The sequence below is a fragment of the Pituophis catenifer genome, unplaced genomic scaffold (genome assembly GCF_029215685.1).
Source record: "Pituophis catenifer annectens isolate HBS135680 unplaced genomic scaffold, rPitCat1.0.hap2 SCAF_1, whole genome shotgun sequence".
NCBI classification, from domain to species: Eukaryota; Metazoa; Chordata; class Lepidosauria; order Squamata; family Colubridae; genus Pituophis; species Pituophis catenifer.
The window spans coordinates 104,587,467-104,607,571 of NW_027256881.1; the positions used below are offsets into that span (position 1 = coordinate 104,587,467).

Here is a 20,105-nt window from a genome sequence, read left to right on the forward strand (position 1 = left end):
TTAATCACTATCCAAAAGGTAGAGGAGAGAACTAGAGGGACAACTATACTGGTGCTAATTCTTACAAATAGAGAAGAAGTGATAGAGAGGGTTGAAGTGGCCAGAAATTTGGGTGAGAGTGACCATATCATATCAGAATTCAATATAATGCAAGCAATAGAACATAATCAAACCAGTGTCTTATTTTATAACTTAGACTTTTACAACTGGTTGGCCTGCAGATGCCCTACGATCTTCATAATAGGGAAAAGGATTGCTATTATTATCAGCATTTTCCTTGTTTAGTTGCAGAATTTTATTTTTCGCATTGTGTTCACTTAATCTCTATAGCAATGCTTACTGTGTTTCCCTAAAAATAAGACCCTGTCTTATAAATTTTTTTCCACCAAAAAAGGTACCAGGTCTTATTTTTAGGGGGGGGATGTCATCTACTGACTCACCTCACTTGCATGCTTTGCCCCCAGCCTTCTTTTCACTGTCAGAACTTTTTCATCTGGCAGGGCCAGCAACGCTTTCCTGAAGGCCTCTGCAGCCTATAACAGAGCTCCAGATTGATCTGGAGCTCTGTTATTGGCTACAGAGGCTTTCAGGAAATCCTTGCTGGCAGAAGAAATGGGCTGAGGTGTGTGAGGCCTGTCTGCAATTATCTGAAGGTAAATAGTAAGGGCAGCTCCACCCCCCTATCCCCACTCTAACTTAATTTTTACCAGTGCACCCTGAAGTGGGCAGAGTCTTAATTGGGACTTATTTTGGCAGTAGGGCTTATATTGGACACACATGTAAAACTCAAGCTAGAAATTACTTTCTGAGTAGATCGTATTTTCGGGGAAACACGGTATTAGTACATGATACAATGAGGTTTTTTTTTTTTTTTTCAGCCAGTATGTTGCAGAGCTGGATAATGATGAGTAGGACTGGTGCAAGAACACTAGTTGGCTTCCATGCCAAGAGAGCCCCACAACCTTAGTTCAGTACCTTAACTACAACAGCACTCTGGCTGTTTCTGAATGGGGTTATTAGTTGCAAATTATTTATTGGTGAATAATTCACACATAGTGCCAATTGTTTTATGTGAACTGGTATATTTAGTAATAGCTCAGGTGCACTTGATCTTATACTTAAACAGTCCTTGATCTGTGCTATGAGGTTGATGGCAAGATCTAATTCAGCTTGAAATACATTGTATTGCAATGCCATGAAACAAAATCCAAACTAAATTGAGTAGGGAGTAAAAAGAGTTAAGGGTGAGAATAATTTTCCTGAATTTCATTATACAGTAAAGTCTTTTCTTTTTATCAAAGAAAACGTGCAGAACAAGGCACATAGGTTCCAATTCATAACAAGCTTTTGTTTCCCAAGTGTTTCAAAATCAGTAGTATGACTTTTGCACAATGTAATTTATCCATATTGAACTTCACTTTAGCAAAGCAGTTGCATGCATGAAACATATTGCAATTATAGACAAGCTCTATTATGCAAGAGGAATTTTTTTGGGGGGGAAACTAGAATAAATCAGGGATTCCCACATGTCGGTTAAAGTATAGTTACTATTTCCTGTATCAGTGATGGCTAACCTTTTTGCTGTCGCGTGCCAAAAAGGGGGGAGCGTATGCATGTGCTCACACCCAGAATTCAATGCCCCCCCGGGACCCCGCCCCCCCGTGCATGCATGTGCAACCCTCCCCTCCCCGCATGCGTGGGCGACCCCCTGCGCTCCCCCTGCTTTTGGCATGCGATGGCAAAAAGGTTACCGGTGGGCCCGCTAGGCCCATTTTTTGCCCTCCTCAGGCTCCAGAGGCTTTCTTGGCCCTCCAGAGGCCGGAAACGGCCTGTTTCCTAACTTCTGGTGGGACCGCAAGGCCCAAAAATCAGCTGGCCAGTGTGCACATGCACACTGGAGCTGAGCTAGGGCAATGTTTGCGTGCCCACAGATATGGCTCCATGTGCCACCTGTGGCACGTGTGCCATAGGTTCGCCATCACAGCCCTATATGATACTGACAAATGACCTTCTATGATGACACTGTTCCTGTGGCACTTTGGGACACTGTGAATATCAGTCTTTTGCTGAAACAAAGAGGAACTCTAACCTGTTTGAGGCATCTGTGAGTCATGCCACGGACTGCACTTGTTTAACCATTTACCCACCCAAGCAGAACGTCTAATGCTTAGTATAGGTAAATACTTACTGTAACATCTGAGAATTATAGCCACAGCCCACATCCAAATTCCAGTGCAAATGGGTCTCACCATTTGAATCATCTCACAATGAGTCACACCTTGCTTTGTTTTCAGAGAGAATAAGGATGAAGCAGGGAATATTGGAGTATAGGCCTCTCCATGTGCTCTGAGGTCCAAACGAGCAACAACCACCATAGTGGAAGGAGAAATTGCTCTCATGCATTGCAAGAGTTGGTTTGTCTATCGACACATGCAACACTTTATGAGGGACTCTTTTTTTTAAAAAAAAAGTGCAGTTTTTTTAATGAATATTTGTGCCTTGAATATATAAATAGTATGTTCATTATCTACAGATGACTCATTGTTTCTACAAAATAATGTTTGGATTCTGTTTATTAAAAATAAAAGAAAAAAAGAAATAAGTGATTTGTTTGGCATAAAAAGCTATATTTATAAACTGTGGCTATAGTCAAGTGTCCCTACATTATACATTTTCAGGATACAAATTTACAGTAAGACTATGTTAAAATTATTAAGATGGTATCACATCTGTTTTGAGCACCAGAAAGGTATTTGAAACACCAGTTGTTTTATATATCACTCACACAGGGGCTCCTTACCCAGGGCCTCAGAAGGCAGGAAGAAGCAATCAACAGATGGTTCTTCTGTATAGATTTTGCTGAAAATAATAAAAGTTGCACATGAACACATTCTGCAACTGTTATCCATTCCCAGAGATCTTGCACAGAAGGGATCCCCTTTAGACAATGCCCAACAATTAACAACCAACTGAAAGGAATAGTAGCCAGTGAGATGGTGTGGGCTTTGTCTTGAAATACATTTCAGATGCTGATGTTCTTGCAAACTCAGGAGGGTGATGAGTGCAGAATTAGATCTTAATATTAAAAGTTCTAACAGTCCTACACGCATCTTGTTTCAATCACATTGAAATTCCCAACCCACCCTTCCCAGAAAACAACTGCAAACGGACAATTTTCTTTATGTATGTGTCGTGATTGTTTTTTTTTTTTAATGTTTGTGCATTGGATTCAAACAGCAAACTGTGTGTACTTCGACTGTTATCACAATGTGGTCAAGAGGTCTATGTCTTTCATAATTTACACACATTGGTTCATTACAGCATAATATCAGGCTAGTGAAAACCAAGGGTGTGGTATTATAAGCAGTATTGGTAGTGCACCTAGATATTATATTATCTAACTTGAAAATATTTCTAAGATTTCCCCCATTTTTTTTCCATGATAAAAATAGTTTTCACCAAACGTTGGTGGTGCACACGCACTACCAGCCACTCTTCGCACCACACCCCTGACTGTGATTGAAACGCAGGTTCTTGAGATTGTTGATTTAAAAAGTATTACAAAAAATTTCCATACAAAAAACTATTTTCATAGAAATCTTGCATTTCCACAAATAAATCTGAACATTCTTTTCCCTCTTGTTTTTGGATGAGGGAAAAAAAGGCTCAAGAATGTTGCTCATTTAAACACCATTGATTGTGTTGAGAAATGCAGTCCACTTTCCCTGCTGGTTAGGTGGCCCATCTATACTTCAGCTACTTGTGAGAACGCCACAGGCTCCCTTGAGTTCATTTTGAAGCAGGAACAAGAGTTATCCAGACCCCCCTTCAGGGCTACAAATTACACTCTTCTGCTATATCAAATGTGTACTTTGCTTCACAGTTAAACAATGACAGAATTGCTTATAGTTAGGCATCATAAGGAACATCATCTTTAAGAAAAGAAACTGAGGGAAAACTTTTTTTTTTTCTTATTTAAAATATGGCCCACCTCCTTTGGGTTCTCTCCAAGCTCCAACACAGATGAATTATGTGATTTTCTATTGGCATAGATTTTTTTTATCTTTATTCAGGTGAATGACACAGTGAGAGAAACAAAAATTGCAAGTAACACTTCTGTTTTCATTCTTCTATTTACGGTTTCCTTTTTCATGACTTTCCCTCTGAATAAGCTCCTATCAGTTGGCAGGCCCGTATTGACTTTGGTCAGCAATTACAAGATCTTCTATGCTCAAGAGTACAGAATAGAGTTAGGGTTTTGTTTTTGTTTTTTTCTGTGAATAGAGTTTTGATCTATTATTTTTCAGAAACTCCTCTGGTACAGTAGTTACTTTCTTGAAGCTGTTTGATTGCTTCTCCAGTCCCTGGCAAATGATGCACTTCAAAAAGAAACCTGCCGTTTCTCACTGCGATTTCAGAAAATTCCCATAGAACTTTTGCTTGTTACAGAAAGGTGGACCCCATGACAAACGGTGGAATGCCAATACCCCAACCCCTCCCTCCCCTGACAAATACGGTTGCTCTGTGATGCTTGTGATTCGAGTCTGGCCTTTGCAACTGCTTAGATCTCAGAGTCTCTAGTTCATAGACACAGCGGCATGAGGTAACTCATTTTATTTTGCACAGGTTGCATATTTCCACAGGAAACATTCTCGCAAACGTTGGTTTTGGGGCATGGGGAAGGAAAGGAAAGGAAAGGGGAAAAAAAACAAGAGTTTGTGCTTGGGGTTGGGTGGTCTCCCAGCTCTATGCCATAGTTTCTTTTCCTGGCAACCTTCTGTCATTAAATGTGTGCATGTTGATAACCTCTTCTGTCTTCACAATTACAGGAGCCTGTGGTTTGTGTTTTAACCGACGCTGACATTTCAAGGACATTCTCAGCTCCTCTACCATGGCACTACAAAAGGACCTCTATAGGAGAAGTGTAGGGAGAAAATGAAAAGAAGAAAATAGAAAATCATAAAATTATTATTGCTGTTATTACAGTAGCACATAGATTAATTAATCATTTGATGTTATTAATCAAGTCATTTATTTTCAATTTCTAGCTGAAGCTTAGGCCAAACTAGTATGTGAAAAAGATTGATAAAAATTCTGCTCCCAAGTCTGTAGCTAATACTCCTTATGGGCAACATTGCAAATTTTGAGTCATTTCTCAACTGGAATTATAAATCTTCTGATTGCTTAGTCCTCCCAACCCTTAAATATATCTGCCAAAATCTCCTTACAACATTGTTATGTTTTAAAATATGCATCTCGTATGGTTAAACTGCCATCAAGCTGCTTCAGCTTTCTGAAAACATTTTATTTTCTAAGTAGGTTCTAATGATGTACATTACATATAAAGAGTTGATCCCATGTACTGTATATTACTTGGTGGTTTAATGAGGTGGTGATTAGATGAGTCGCAGCTGATAATTGCACACATGGAAAGTGATGTAGCTGAAATGAAAAGATCCTCTTTGGCATCCTGCTGAAACCCCCTGCATCAGTGTTACTGTTGCACAAATGGAAACTGTCAATGGATATTCCAAAAGTCATCAGTTTATGAACATACATGCTCACAGGTATTCTTAGGATAAACATGCATTCAAACACCTCTTTTCATTAGTTGCTGCTAGCAAAGGTCTTCAGACCATGACATTCTGAATCTTCAAAATAATGTATATTTATTCTGAATAAATGTCTAATTTAAATATTGCTTTTGTATTAAATGATGCTAAGTTAAATTTATAATAGTGCTGAATAATCAACAAAAGAAACCAAAAAGTTACACACCCTGGAATTCAGCACTCACTCACTCATGTATAAATTACATCTAGGTTCAATAAAGGAGAATATTTGTAGCTCAAATGTTTGAAATATTGAAAGGGGTCTCTGGTGCTCTCTGAGCTTGATTGTTTTCTTGCAGATGTTTCAAAGAACACCAAAGACCCCTCATTACATCTAAAATCAACAGGGCAATTGCATTGCTTTTTCCTTGAAGTTATTTTGCTTATGGTCCAAGAAGCTTCATCACTTCTTGGATGAGAAGTGAAACATCCTCTCCCTCAAGGGAAAAAAAACCCATAGTCCAGTTGCCTTTTGAAAAAGAACCTTTGAGACAACCATGACTGGATGACTGAGAATCTCCATAGATATCAGGGACCTTATCATCATTCCCAACAAGGGAATGACAAGGAAGCTGGAAACCAAGGGGTTTGAGAGCATTACACTCAGCACACTTTCAGGTGTGCACTACTTAAAACACTTTTGGAATATAATCAGTTGGAATAAAATACAATTCATGCCTAAATTATTCCCCTGCATTGCAAATCAAAAGAAATAAAACCACGTCCTCTTCCTCTGCTTAATCCTGTCAGGAATGTAAGTATACAATGGCGTAGGAATTCCAAATGCTTTGTCCAAAATGAAGAGTTTGGAAACAAAAGAGCTTTTGCAAAAAATAAAAAGGTTGCTCATTCTTTCAATGCATTGTTTGATGCTCCCCCTTGAAGTACATTGCAAAGTTCAAGAACGTCCTAGGCTTTTGTTTCTTCAATCAAGTTTAATAAGGCAAATCACCTTAAAAACCACAGGGAGATGCATAATTGAGGCTACAGACTATATCTACTACCAAGCAGGTTATCATAAACCAAACTCGGGTTTTGTATGGTTAACAGTGGGTCATCGGAAAAAGAAAACCTGTCAATGTGGCTTCATTTTTGTCAGGTTTCAGGGTTTCTATGTTGTTTCAACATGACCAAGTGTATAGCACTCATAATAGATTTGTTACTTCTGGTGATTTGATCATTTTGGCTGAATTTTAGTAAATCCAAGAGGAGAAAAAGCCAACATTTGAAAATATCTTCATACATTCTTTATTGTTGGAACAGTAGTCTTTGTAGTTATACCTACACATGCACAGATATGGGCTTACAACTAAAAGTACCATTTCAAATCAAATCCAAGGAGTTCTATGATCACAAGATATGCATTTTTTTTTCTGCAGGTATTTCTGCTGCTTTATTATACAATCCTCTACACATTGCAGTGGTTTCCCCAAAGCAAAATTCATTAGTGCCTGATTAATTTAAGACACAGAATAGCTTCCTCTGTCCATCAAATCCCAAATCATAATGGTTACAATGAGCCAATTGTAATGCAATACAAACCATTATGGGGCTGTTGTGCTCTCTCTCCCTCTCCCTATAAGTGCATGTGGGGAGAGAGAGGGAGAGGGAGGGGGAGGGAGGGAGGGAGGGAGGGAGGGAGGGAGAGAGAGAGAGAGAGAGAGAGAGAGAGAGAGAGAGAGAGAGAGAGAGAGAGAGAGAGAGAGAGAGAGAGAGAGAGAGAGCATTCTACATTGGAACCATTACTTATTTCTGATCACTATTGTATTCAAGGAAATAGCAATATGTAGCACAGGTATGTAAAGACAAGTTTATTATATATTATAAGTTGGAGAGTTACGTACAGATTGTATAGGCTTTTTTCCCCAGCTAAAAGTTTTGCTCAAACTTTCCCAGATGTCAAATCAGAGTCTTTTTTTAAATTTATCTTCAAACTTCCTTTTGAATACAGTGAATATATATCTTGACAAGCTATTCCTGAAGAATGGTGTGATCTATTGAGGAAACCCCATGCATACAATGAAGATTTTGCCACTCTTCAGATCAAAAGGATTTCTAGAATTACAATGTTCTGTGACCAGTTTTCCCACTTGTTTTTTTAGTCCCAAGTAGCCAGGTTTGACTCAAGTTAAGAATGTGTTGTAGATATAGAAGCTCTTCACTGTTTCCTCTTCCCATTTTCCTTTCATATTGAATTAGATTAGATTATATGACAGAGACTGACAAACAGACATGTGGATGGATAGATAGATGGATAGATGGTCCTTCTTCAACAGGACAATAAGAGATATGTTAGATTGGGAAAACAACTGAGAAGGAAAAGCTTAAACTTTTCTCACAGTATTGGTTTTTTTTTATTTATTTCTGGTACTTTTTCCATATTTGGATCTACATACATGGTGATATAGAAGATCAAGTATTAGGAAGTTATTTAATTTGATCCTAAGAAAGAAGAAACAAAAAATCTCTATCTAAAGGGAGCTCTATCCAGAAAGTTTTGAACAATATTCATGAATGTATTTTGCACCTCCTTTTTGCTTTGTTAAATTCGACCCACTCAGCCACCCAATCTCCCAAAAGGAGGAACAGAATTTAAAAAAAATGCAAAAGCTGAAATGTATTTGGAAGCTACAGCTCGCATAGAATGCAGCCACACGGACATTTCTTGGGGGCCCGAGTATAAGTCATGTTATAGCACCATTGTGTAAGCTACACTGATTGTCACTTTGTTTCTAGGTCCAATTTGAAGTATTGCTTGTTATATTTAAAGCCCTTTATGGCATGGGTTCAGGTTACTTGAGAAACTATCTCACCCCAATGGCATTGGCCCACCTCTTCCCCTGTGCCAGCAGAAGGTGCATGTTGTGGACCTTGTCAATCAAGGAATTCTGGCAGGAGGAGTATATTTTCTGCTGTGGCTTATCCTCTGGAACATATTGTTCAATCTAGAAGTGGTTAAAGGACTGAAATAAGACTCCACATCCACCCCATGTGTAACTTGCTCCCTTCCTTGCCATCTTTGTTACTTTTAAGTCAATTGTAATGTTAATATTTATTATTTTATTATTTTGTCTTCTTACTTACTTTTACTTACTCTAGCTTAATGACAAGAAGGACTAGGGGTGACATGATAATATCTAAGGGGCTGCCACAAGGAAGAGGGGGATCATCCTATTCTCCAAAGCACCTGAAGGCAGGAATAGGAAGGAAGAAATAGATGGAAACAAATCAAGGAGAGAAGCAACCTAGAACTAAGGAGAAATTGCCTGACAGTGACAACAATTGATCAAAAGTGGAATGACTTGCTTCCAGAAGTTGTGGATGCTCCAATACTGGAAGTTTTTAAGAAGAAATTGGACAACCATTTGTCTGAAATGGTATAAGGTTTTCTGCCTATACCTGCAGAGAATTGGACTAGAAGATCTCCAACTCTGGTCCCTTCCAACTCTGTTTATTCTATTTATTTGTAAGCTGACTAGAGTTGCCTCTGAGTGAGATGGGCAGCATATAAATTTAATAAGTAAGTAAGTAAGTAAGTAAGTAAGTAAGTAAGTAAGTAAATACCGTTAATATTTTCTCTTTATTAAATGTTTTCTTGCTCAAACTAGGCAAAGATATCTATGTGTTGAATAAATTCTCTGCAGCGTTCATTTTACAATACGGAAGTGCAGTAAGTATTATACAATAGAAGATAAAATATTCTAAAATATTATTTGACTAATGAAAGGTTAAAAAATAGGAGGATAGTTTGGTGTTTATTAGATGTTGCAAATTTCTTTAATATTCTCTTTCTCTCGTTCCTAACAACTCCATGGTCCTTTCCAGGAAGAACTAGGCCTGCTGGAGACATCTTGCTAGGTGGCTCTCATCTTTGGTAGCACCACTTGGGTTTCCAGTTACCTGCAGTATCAAGTGTCTCCACACATATAATAGTAGATGCTATCTGTATCTGCTATCTGTATCTGATGAATATAAATCTGTAGTTCACTCAGTGACTTTTTTCAAGTCAGTAACAGCAAACAAATTTGAGACTCAGTAACTGAGATTAATTAAATACATACAGGCCTATTCTTATGTATATATCAAATCACTTATGTACTCAAAGAGTTGTTTTATTGGTTCATTTATATTGACAGGAAGACAACATTATTATTTAATATACATATATATAAATTTGGAGAAGAGAAAGAATATCTATATTGCAACTTCCCTTTTTTCTTGTTTTAATTTTTGAACGACTCTGCCATTGTTTCCCTTCTAGTTTTTTTAAACAAACATATTCCATTTTTTTTTGTCCTGCTTAACACTAATCTCTTTACTTTAAGGAAGTCCATATAAAATTGACTGTCAAAATTTAGTAAGAATCTACAAGCTTTACTCAGAAATTTATTACTTTCAGCTTTGCACAACAGATGGTATTTGAAATCTTATTTTAAAAAAACTTTGCCATTTATACCTGATGTGAGGGTCAGTGTTCTACCATCTATTAGGACTTCTGCATCAAAGTGCTTTTCATGTTTGTTTGCTTTGAGAGTTGCCAGATTTCTCTTAGCCTTCTTTTCCTAATAAGCTTCTGATCACCATTTCTCCAAGAATATCAAATAATGAGGATGTTAGCAGTTGACAGTCCAGATCGTTTATGGCAATGTTTAAGGATTGGTTTATCTCAAAATTATTAAAATAGTAAATCTGAGAAGCAAAATAAGTAAACCTAGATAACTCACATCTTATAATTCACCTAATTCTTATAATTTTAAAACTAGATAAGAGGCATCATTTTCTATTTTAACACTATTATAATTAACCATTCAGTTTGGGGGTCAATGGCACAATTCACTTGTGTAAAGATATTGAAAACTTTGCCTTCACTTGTTTATCAAATAACCCAAAAGATTAATTAATCTCCAGATCCAGACTTTGCCAGGAAAAAAATAAAAAAAGAGTCTTCTTCAAGTAGTACAAGATTTTAAGGCTGTGGATGACTGGAAGTCTTAGAAACTGCAGAGATTCTATCTAAGAAGACTGAAAGGATTTTTTTTCCGGAGTAGTTTCTACTGGCTTTCCTATTTATAAACTTGAATTATTCTACCAGTCTGTCAGTGGTTTGTGCAGTAATAGAAGGATCTTCCTGTTAGAACTAGCCATAATGTTCTCCTGAAGAAAATAGAATATTATATACTCTTAATTGGAAGATAGTAAAATAAGACCTAGATATCTCTTAATGTGAACTTTCAGGTCTGCTGGTTTCTAACCTTCACCTTTCTTTCACCAAGAGTATATTATGTTGAGGACAATTGTGGCAAGAATGCTCTGGGGATAAATGAAGACTTATCTACTGCCAACATTAGGTTGCTACTAACTAATGAACAAAGGTTTGTCAGTGATGAGTAATTACTAACGATCAACTGAAGCAAAGACCTTTGAGTTTTGCTGACTCACCTGTGGATCTAGGTTGGGGTTGATGGGATTGCACTTGTGTGGTTCCATTCTTCCCTCTCAGAGAGATCTCAGAGGATGATATTGGGCAATTGCTGAGCTGCCTCGTGGGCTCTCTTTCATGCGGAATTCCACAAGGTTTCATTCTGTCATCCTTCCTTTCAACATGTATATGAGGCCACTGGGGGAAGATAATGAAACAGTTTGGGCTGTGGTGTATCAAGAGGTAGAAGATACACAGCCCATTTTTTTTTTCTTTTCCTACTTGTCAAAGCAAACTAGTGAAGACACTAATACTTCTTAGGGCCATACATGAAGGTCAATAGTTGTACAGAGACTGGACAAATAAAAGATGATGTGATTGTTATGAAACTCATGCTATTTTGCTGTAGGTTCTGCAGTAAAATTTTATGGAAGGAAGTGGGCAGAAGGAGTGTAGTAAGACAGTAATTCTAGGAACTCTTCTATGTTTTTAGGATTTTGGACTATAAGACACTGTATTTTCTTGCAAGAGGCTGCTCCCATTCCATAAGGACTATTATAGGATCATTCTAAAAACACAGCAAGATACTTGCACTAGAAGCTGGTAACTTTCTGCTAACTTTGGTAATGCTGGAATCACGATAAAATAGATGACTTGCTATTTAAAAGCATACATATATGAAAAAGATCTCAAGTCACTCAATGGTCCAAATTCTGTGGAACTGAACCATTCTCAATTGAAATTTAAGAGAAACTGAGTTATTTTTGTACATTTTAAACTACTGGATACTTTTAAGATCTGAACTGCTAATTGTTTGGTATCATGCAACTGATTCCATTGCAATGTCAACTCAGGCAATTATTAGAGAGTGATTTCAAGAAACATATGAAACTGTGGAATATATGGAGACTATATCTGAATATCTGTAATATTCTGAAATTAGTAAAAAAAAAGTTCTTGGAAAAGATAACTTATGCACAAGACTTCTTCGATGCTCAATTAACTCAACATGATTTTGAATCTATGGATCTATTTGTGCAATGGATGTGAAAGGAGAGAGAGAGAGAGAGAGAGACTATATCTTTAACCATAGTCATGAACTCCTACACTGTTTGTAAAAATTTACTAGTTTACTTCATGTATTAGGAAAGAACATTGTGATTGTAAATTGCTAAATTGAAATGCCCAATTTGGACAAAAACTATGAATCGATTCTTGATGGCCTTTTTCCATGTCTATTAAGGGAATGTTTTGTGAAATATGTCTTATTGTTTCTTTAAACACAGAATTTCTATATTCTGGTTTTTAGAACAATGTAAGAAGCAAGAGTGTTTTATCTAGCACATAGAAAGAGGAAGACAAAGATTACTGGGCCCACCTATAACACATAATACGACTTTCATTCTTCTGTGTCTTCCACGAAGATCCTTCTCTGATCCTTGATAACAAACAACACCGTATCAAGGAACAAAGGGCAGAAAACAATTATAAGTACTAGTCAGTATCCTAACAAGGAGCTGCCTTATACATTAATTTCATCTGTGATGCTATGATAAACAGATTGACTTTCACAGTGCAATAAGCCTGTTTTTCCGACAGGGGAAAAGATTTACATAAACTGGTGTAGTATCTTTTTTAAGCAAATATTTCTTAAAACAGTGTTGCAGGAATCCTCAAATGGCTTGGATTGCTTTATCAAATATTTTAAAATGTTGCACTGGCCCCCAATACTAGTATTAGAACTCAGGTCAATTGTCATTTTAAGAAATATTATACTTTTATAACCAAGATTTTTTTTAAAAAAAGTCAAGGATTAATTCAGGAAAAAGTACAAAGAGTTATTTAGATTTGCTATTTTCATATAGAAGATTTGGGCATATGTATCTACCTGTAAAAAGTTATGGCTTTGTACACTTTTTTTAAGGAATGTACTTTTAAAAAATAAATTCACAAATGCTCCCAAAGAATAAAGTGCTTGTGTTTTGTGCACAAACTGTTTCTGTACTGGAAGAAAAAAAAAAGAGATGTATCATAGATACTGAGTTTCTGAGCTGACTGCCCTCTCCAATTTGTATCCTTAAATTGAATACATACTAAAATGGTACAGTCTGTTTTTTACCCAAGACTAGTTCCGGCTGTATGATAATGGGACTAAAGTTTAAGCCTAAAATAGATTCACTCACTCACTCAATCAATCAATCAATATCTATATGGTTCACTATCAAACATTGTAAGCCTGATAGTAATGACAGATCCTGAAGAGCAGCAAGTAGCAACTCATAATAGAGTGTACTATATAGATATAGACCTATCAGACTTTGGGCTGCAAAAACATGGCAATCCACAAAGAGAAATAGAAAAAGGCTTGGTGCTTCTTCCCTATAACATCTGTCCAGCCCATTAGGTCTCATCAGTTAGGGGTTGTCATTCAGTAGGAGCATGAAAAAGGGTCTTCTCCGTAATGGCCCCCTTTTAATGAAACACCATTCCCCCTGATTTATGGCTGGTTCCCAACTTGCTGCTTTCCTGAAAGGCCCTAAAGATGTGGTTTTGTCAGAGAACCTGGGGACCACAAGTGGAAACAGAGCCAATCAAGTTATTGTGTTGTTGTTGCCTTCAGGGGTAGGGTAGGGTTTCATGATATATTTTTTTTTTTTTAAATTGTGAGCTGCCTGGCATTACCTATGCATGAGTTGGGTGGCTATATAAATTTGTTTAATAAATAAATGATAAAATAACCTTATAATAATAGTAATCTTGATTTCATGACCCAGATTGGTTGCCATAGGTATGCCTCCACACATCTTCTCTGGATCAAACTCAGGATCTGATCATTTGCAATGATAAGGTGTTGAGAAATAAACCATGACTACATCATCAACTGACATAATGATCATTAGAAAAAAGTCTTGGGCTGATTCTGAATTTCTCTCACACACAAAAATGCCTAACTTGTACAATTGTCATTAAAGTAGAAGATGTTATTTTCTTTCACACTGTCCAAACGAAAATGCATTACTGCGAAAAAAAAGTTTTAAAAATTTTATTTTTTCAAGGCTGGTAAAGTATACAAGGTGGAAGTGCTCTGCTTTTGTATTTCACATTAATATTATATCATAGTTTTAGCCTGGTTTTCCTTTGTGGAAGTTAAGAGTACTTTATAATAATTTATATTACACTAATATTTTCCTAACGTTATTTCTGTGAGTTAATTTGTCTGTCAAGGAGCCATTTGTCATCTTGGCTACTGCTTTAAGAATATAGCACTATCTGTGATATAAATAAAGCATTTGTTTCATATACATGAGTAGAATAGCTTACATCACAGCAAATCAACTACATCAGCTGTAAACAGTTGGGTAATTGTTTAATGCAACTTTAGTTTCTGAAAATGCTTTGTGAATGTCTGCTAAGTGCCAGCATAAAGTTACAAATGACTGAGTCATTTGCTAATAGAAGCAATTAAAAATGAAAATTACTTGGTACTTATCTCAGAAAACAAATGTGCGGTTAATATATATGCTTTCCAAATAGATAACATAACGGTGTGTCTTTGAATTATAAATAATAACTCAAGAATGGAATGGTATATTTAAAAATGAAAATAAGGATGCAAATATTTTAAAATATTGACTTGAATTTGAAGTAGTTTTCAAGTGTACTCCTTTGCTCCAATGCAAGCCAAGAGAATCCAGTGTAGTATTTCAACTAAAGGTTAAAAATAAAAATGACCAACTTAGACATTTTCCTTTGATGTTTGATAAGTTCCATGGCTGTATTTTTTACTCATTTCTTATATTAGAACTTCAAAGCAGCATTGCCTTAGCTGATATCTATGTTTTATGTTAATAAGGAACAGTCAGTATTCATATTTGAAGGTTGTATAAGGAAGTAAGCATCAGAATCAAACTTCCTGTAAGAAAAATTATGCTAATTATAACTTAGACAATGTAATTGTCTAAGAGAACATAATTTAAGATAAAGCTAATAAATTTACAGGAGAGTCAGTTTGGTATAGTGGTTAAGTAGCTAGAAGCCAGGAGTTCATGAGTTCTAGTCCCACGTTAGGCACTAAGCTAGCGAGGTGACCTTGGGCTAGTAATTCTCTCATCCCTAGGCAAGATGCAAGGGCAAACCACTTCTGAAAAGCCTTGCCAAGAAAACTTCAGAGATTAGTTCAGTTTCCAGAAGTCAAAAAGTATTTAAACATATAAAAAGCAAAACAAAACCCAAAAGCCATTAAGCATCTTTGTATTTGGTATTTTTGTATGCATGTATATCTATATGTATAGAAGTACTGTATATATAGATGTATACACGCACACACATTCACTTGTATTCACTAAGATACTGAATATCAGAGAACATGACTATTAACCACACAAGGAGTGAACATTTTTTAAAAAAATCAGGCCAGGCATATATTTTGTGTTTCTATATAAATTTTAACTTTCAACAAACACACAAAAATGGTTATTGTCGCATATTCATCCTAAAGCATTCTCAAACATATATATTATTTGTTAGACATAGCTTTATTTGTTCATCCATATTTGATTTATGGGGGAAAAAAGGAGGGGTCTTAATGAAATCAAAGTGCACCAACTGCCAATTTTGCCAAATTGTAACCTAGTTACAAAAACAGCATGGAAGATGGCCCAAAATTCCTTTGGTCTTTTCTAATTCAAGAACCAATTAAAGGGGGAAAAAAACCAATAATGACAACAATAAATGCAAATCTCCAAAATTACTTGATTGCTTTAGATCTGGCTATTTTGTGATGATTTCATAGAAATAAGACTGCTGAAATTTTTCAGGCAATCAATATTAGAATGATAGTATGGTTTAACAAATTTACTCTGATCAAGGTACATATGCCTTTCTTTTTAAAAAAGCATTAATAAATATATATACATATATATATATATATATATTCTGTCTACAAAGAATGTGTCTTTCAGAACACAAATCATAGATAGTGACGGTAAGCACTGTTTGTATGGTTTTGAAATCTTTCCTAGATTAAGAAAATCTAGAACACATATTTGTAGTTAAATTGCATTACAATAGCAATATATCAGTTTATATTTCACCAATTCATTTTCATTTATTTATTTATTTATTTATTTGGTGCATATCTGAGTTTCCTTTCTTCTTGCTCCTAAAGATTTCATTGATATACTTTTAAACTGAATGTTCAGTGCTATAAAGATCATTTACATATTATTGTATCTACTTATGTGTTCACACATAGAAGAAGACCAATAGATTTTGATGACTATTTGGCAAAGGGGGATTAAAAAAAAAAAAAAAAACCCAATGCTGCAGAGAAATATAGATGAGACCAAATCAAAAAGTGGCATGGTATACTCTTCAGAGAATGAGACATCATTTTTCACTTGATAAACAGACTGAAAACAGATGCAATGATCATTTTTAAGCTAAATTCTTCCACAGTATTATTAAATTAAGGTGATGGTGATGATGACAACAGGAGCACCTGTGGGAGAAGAGAAAAGCAATGCACTCTGCTATTCCTCCAGACCTCTGCTGATCTAAGAAAAAGTGAGAGACAGCAGCATAAATCCATTTGACATCGGGAATTGTGATTTAGCACCAAAAAGTGAATTACATCCACAACCTTCTGCAGTGACAAAGTCATCAAATGAGAAATATTTCTGACCATATCAGGCCCAAACCAATTGATATATGTTATCAAGGAGTAAAGTTACAAATACCTTCTTCATAGCAACAGCTGCATTCACATGATCAGCTGCTAATGACTTAATGATCAGCAGCTAACAACTTAATATAGCCAATTCAATTATTAAAAGAAAAAGAGTTGATATGATCAATCTGATTATTAACTTCTGGAAGATTATTAACTTTCATGAGAATGTAAGGAAATCATGAACTTAAAAACTGAGAATTTATTCACACGGATCTGCTTCCCCACAGGCACTTTGAAAGTGTCTTCTCATAGAATTCAAAGCGGCAAGAAGTTGATTAGATAGTCTGATTTGTACATCTGATGAAACTGTGGGCCAAACGATCCTTTATAGCCCTTAAAGTGCCACAAGATCTTTGATTGATTATATTGCTACAGACTGGCATGGCCTTGCAACCTCGTCAATAAAATAAGCAGTGGCTATTCATTTTTAGAATAGTCATCACTGAGCCTCTGAATCAGCTCAATACATTGTCTTGTTTAGGTTATATGCTAAGAAATAGCCTTTAAATTAAACAAAGACAAATCTCTAATGATAAAACAAGAAAATAAAAATGCACACAGTACAACATGTCTCTAGAATGAAGTCGTTATATGGTAAGGCTATGCAGTGCTTCAAATGTGATTCCAAGAATGTGTTTCGTGATACATGGTGATACAAACGTAACATATGACTGTAAATCTTTCAAACAGCTGCCCAGAGCAGCTCCCAATTCCATTAACACACAAACACACACAGCAACTTACAAGAGTTATAAAGAAGTAGTACGTTTTCATTCACATGCACACTGTTGCACATTTTCTGAACTGATCCAAAGTGCTGTGGTTGTCTTAATAATATGCATCATGTAGGTTTTTATAAATCAGAACGGCATAATCCAGGTTAGGCATTCAGCCGAAACCCATCGGGGCAGAAATTTGTACTTGCACTAGCTGGTAGTGCTTCCATCATCTTCATTCCAGTGATGTTCAATATGAAGAACTCAAGTAGGTTTCTACCTGCACTAAACTGAAAATGTTTAGAATGCCAGCCTCCCAATAATTATGAATACTTCTAGCTTATCTGAGATGGAATGTAAATCTTATATCATCATCATCATCTGGGTTTCTAACTCAAAGAGGTTCTATGTATGGTCACTTAAAGCTGTGTAGAACTTTCCTTTAAATATGTATGTGGAACATGGGATCATCAGCAGTGAAAGAGTAGAACAGCATTTAGTAAGTCCTTGAACTGGATTTGGCAAGTAAGTCCCTGTTCTCTATTCCTTTTCATTCAAATTATTATAACCAAGGCTCAGTTTTAAGGTAGAATCTATCATATGCACAGCCATAATCTCCCACTATCATATCTCCATGTAGAAAACACATACATCATTGTGTACCAGAAATGAAAGAAAATATAGATCAGTGCAATATTACAGAAGTATTTGAACAATTCAAGATTGCTTAATATATGAACTGAGTTGTAATATTAAATCATTGTAAAAATCATATTTTATATATATGCATATTCATTCAATGCTTAGGAAGATAAGTCATGCTGTTCACATCATATTCTCATATATCAACTAAAGTTGCATCTAAGCAATTTAAATGCAACTTCAACTGTATTACAAAACTCACAATAAAATGTTTGAACTTTATATATAAATAAAAATAGTTTTTATAAAAAAATTACAGACCAAGAATACAAAACAATCACTCATTTCTGACATATTGTTTTTAAAAAAGGATAAAGCCATTATGATGTATACATTCATGACTGAAGTCCATTTTCTAAAAGAAAAGTTCATTTTAATTACTAAAAACTGCAAAACTATCTTGACAGAATGAATTCATCCCCCATAATTAGCGAAAAACTAAATTTTCACCCATACCATAATTTAGTGAAACACATACATATTCAAAGAACTGATAAGGAACTTGTGACCTCATCCATTGTTTTGTTTTTTTTTAAAAAAACTTAATATAAATATTTCTTCTAACAGAACTTTGAAAAAATAATATATGTGTTACTAATGAAAAAAGCTAGATAGTGAACTATACACACTTACACCAGTGAACCAGGTATAACTGCATACTAAATAAATGTGGTACAAATAGGATTAATCTACAAGTGCAAATTCAGAAGTCCCCAAACTGTTAAAAATTATGAGAACTATTAAGCATAGCATCTGCAAAAGAAATATATACTTTGTGTGTGTTGTATGGATTTACTATACATTTTAATAATAGTAGTGCCAAAATATGCATTTAAGGAGGTCACAAGCTCCTCAGCTGTGCAAAACATATTTTCTCCCTGCTTTTAAATGTATATTCATAGCAATCCATATAAATAAAAGACATGTTTGCTCATTTTACGTATTACATATATACAGATAAGTACTGAAACAAAACTTCTATGGATGCTTTTGTCTCTTTGAAAAAATAATCAGTCATCCAGTTGTTGATCCAGTATCAAATAAATTCAAAAATTTACATTTTAAAATTGGAATCTGTCCAAGTTACAGATGATAAAATCATAATCAATAGTAAATCCTTAATATATTGACTTAATGCTTTTCCAGATGCTATCATCATATGTTGAAGAGTAAACACCTTCCAGTAAGGACATAGAAAAAGATGCTTTTTAGACTTCTGACTTTGGACTGATAGAAAGTTGTTTCAGTTAATACTCAGCTCTATCTGTAGAAAGTTAATTTTGTTTCCAATTAACAGATTTCACTTTCTTCTTCATCCATAAAATTAACTGCAGTGAACTTCCAGGAGTAAAAAGGTGTCTTTTTTCAAGCTTGAATAAGAGGAGAAATAGTCACTTGTCCTGAAAGCTGGCTACAATTAAAAATATTGACGACACATTAAAAGTTGTAAAGATGAAAACTTCAGTGCTCATTCCCTAAGAACTTTAATGATGTGAGCAAAACTATGAAAGACATCAGAATGGCTTTTCGGTTGGTTGCCCAAGAGATTCTGACTAGACCATAATTGCAGAATTAAATGTGAAAAGGGCAATATTTACCTTCTCCAACTGAGCATTTTTTTTGGATTTGTACAAAAACTCCCCCACTGCCACAAAGACGGAAAGTACCAATCCTGCTGCCAAAACAATGAAGATGCCACCAATGTTTTGTACTCCAAGGGCACTGGCATCTTTGCTTTCCTCTTCTGGACAACCATTTCCTCGCCACCATTTCTCCTTCATCATGTGCAGCTTGCCTTCCTCTTGCAAGTGAAGAATGGCTATAGTTATCTTGTCTCTGTAGGGAGACCCTGCAGGATAGAAGAGGGAGAGCATAAATTACAAAGAAGGTTGTTAAAAGCATGGTCACTGGCAGAACGTTACTAA

The 20,105-nt window shown here is 35.6% G+C and overlaps 1 protein-coding gene across 1 annotated transcript in view; it reads right to left on the bottom strand.

Moving 5' to 3' along the window:
• Positions 1-4,746: 4,746 nt before the first annotated feature.
• The window catches only part of GRIK2 (glutamate ionotropic receptor kainate type subunit 2), a 515,907-nt gene continuing 500,548 nt past the window's right edge, over positions 4,747-20,105 (bottom strand). The window contains exons 15-16 of the mRNA XM_070953760.1: positions 19,779-20,029; positions 4,747-4,911 (exon numbers count right to left, since the gene is read on the bottom strand). Coding sequence (XP_070809861.1) covers positions 4,747-4,911; positions 19,779-20,029 — 416 coding nt within the window. The remainder of the gene's footprint in view (positions 4,912-19,778; positions 20,030-20,105) is intronic.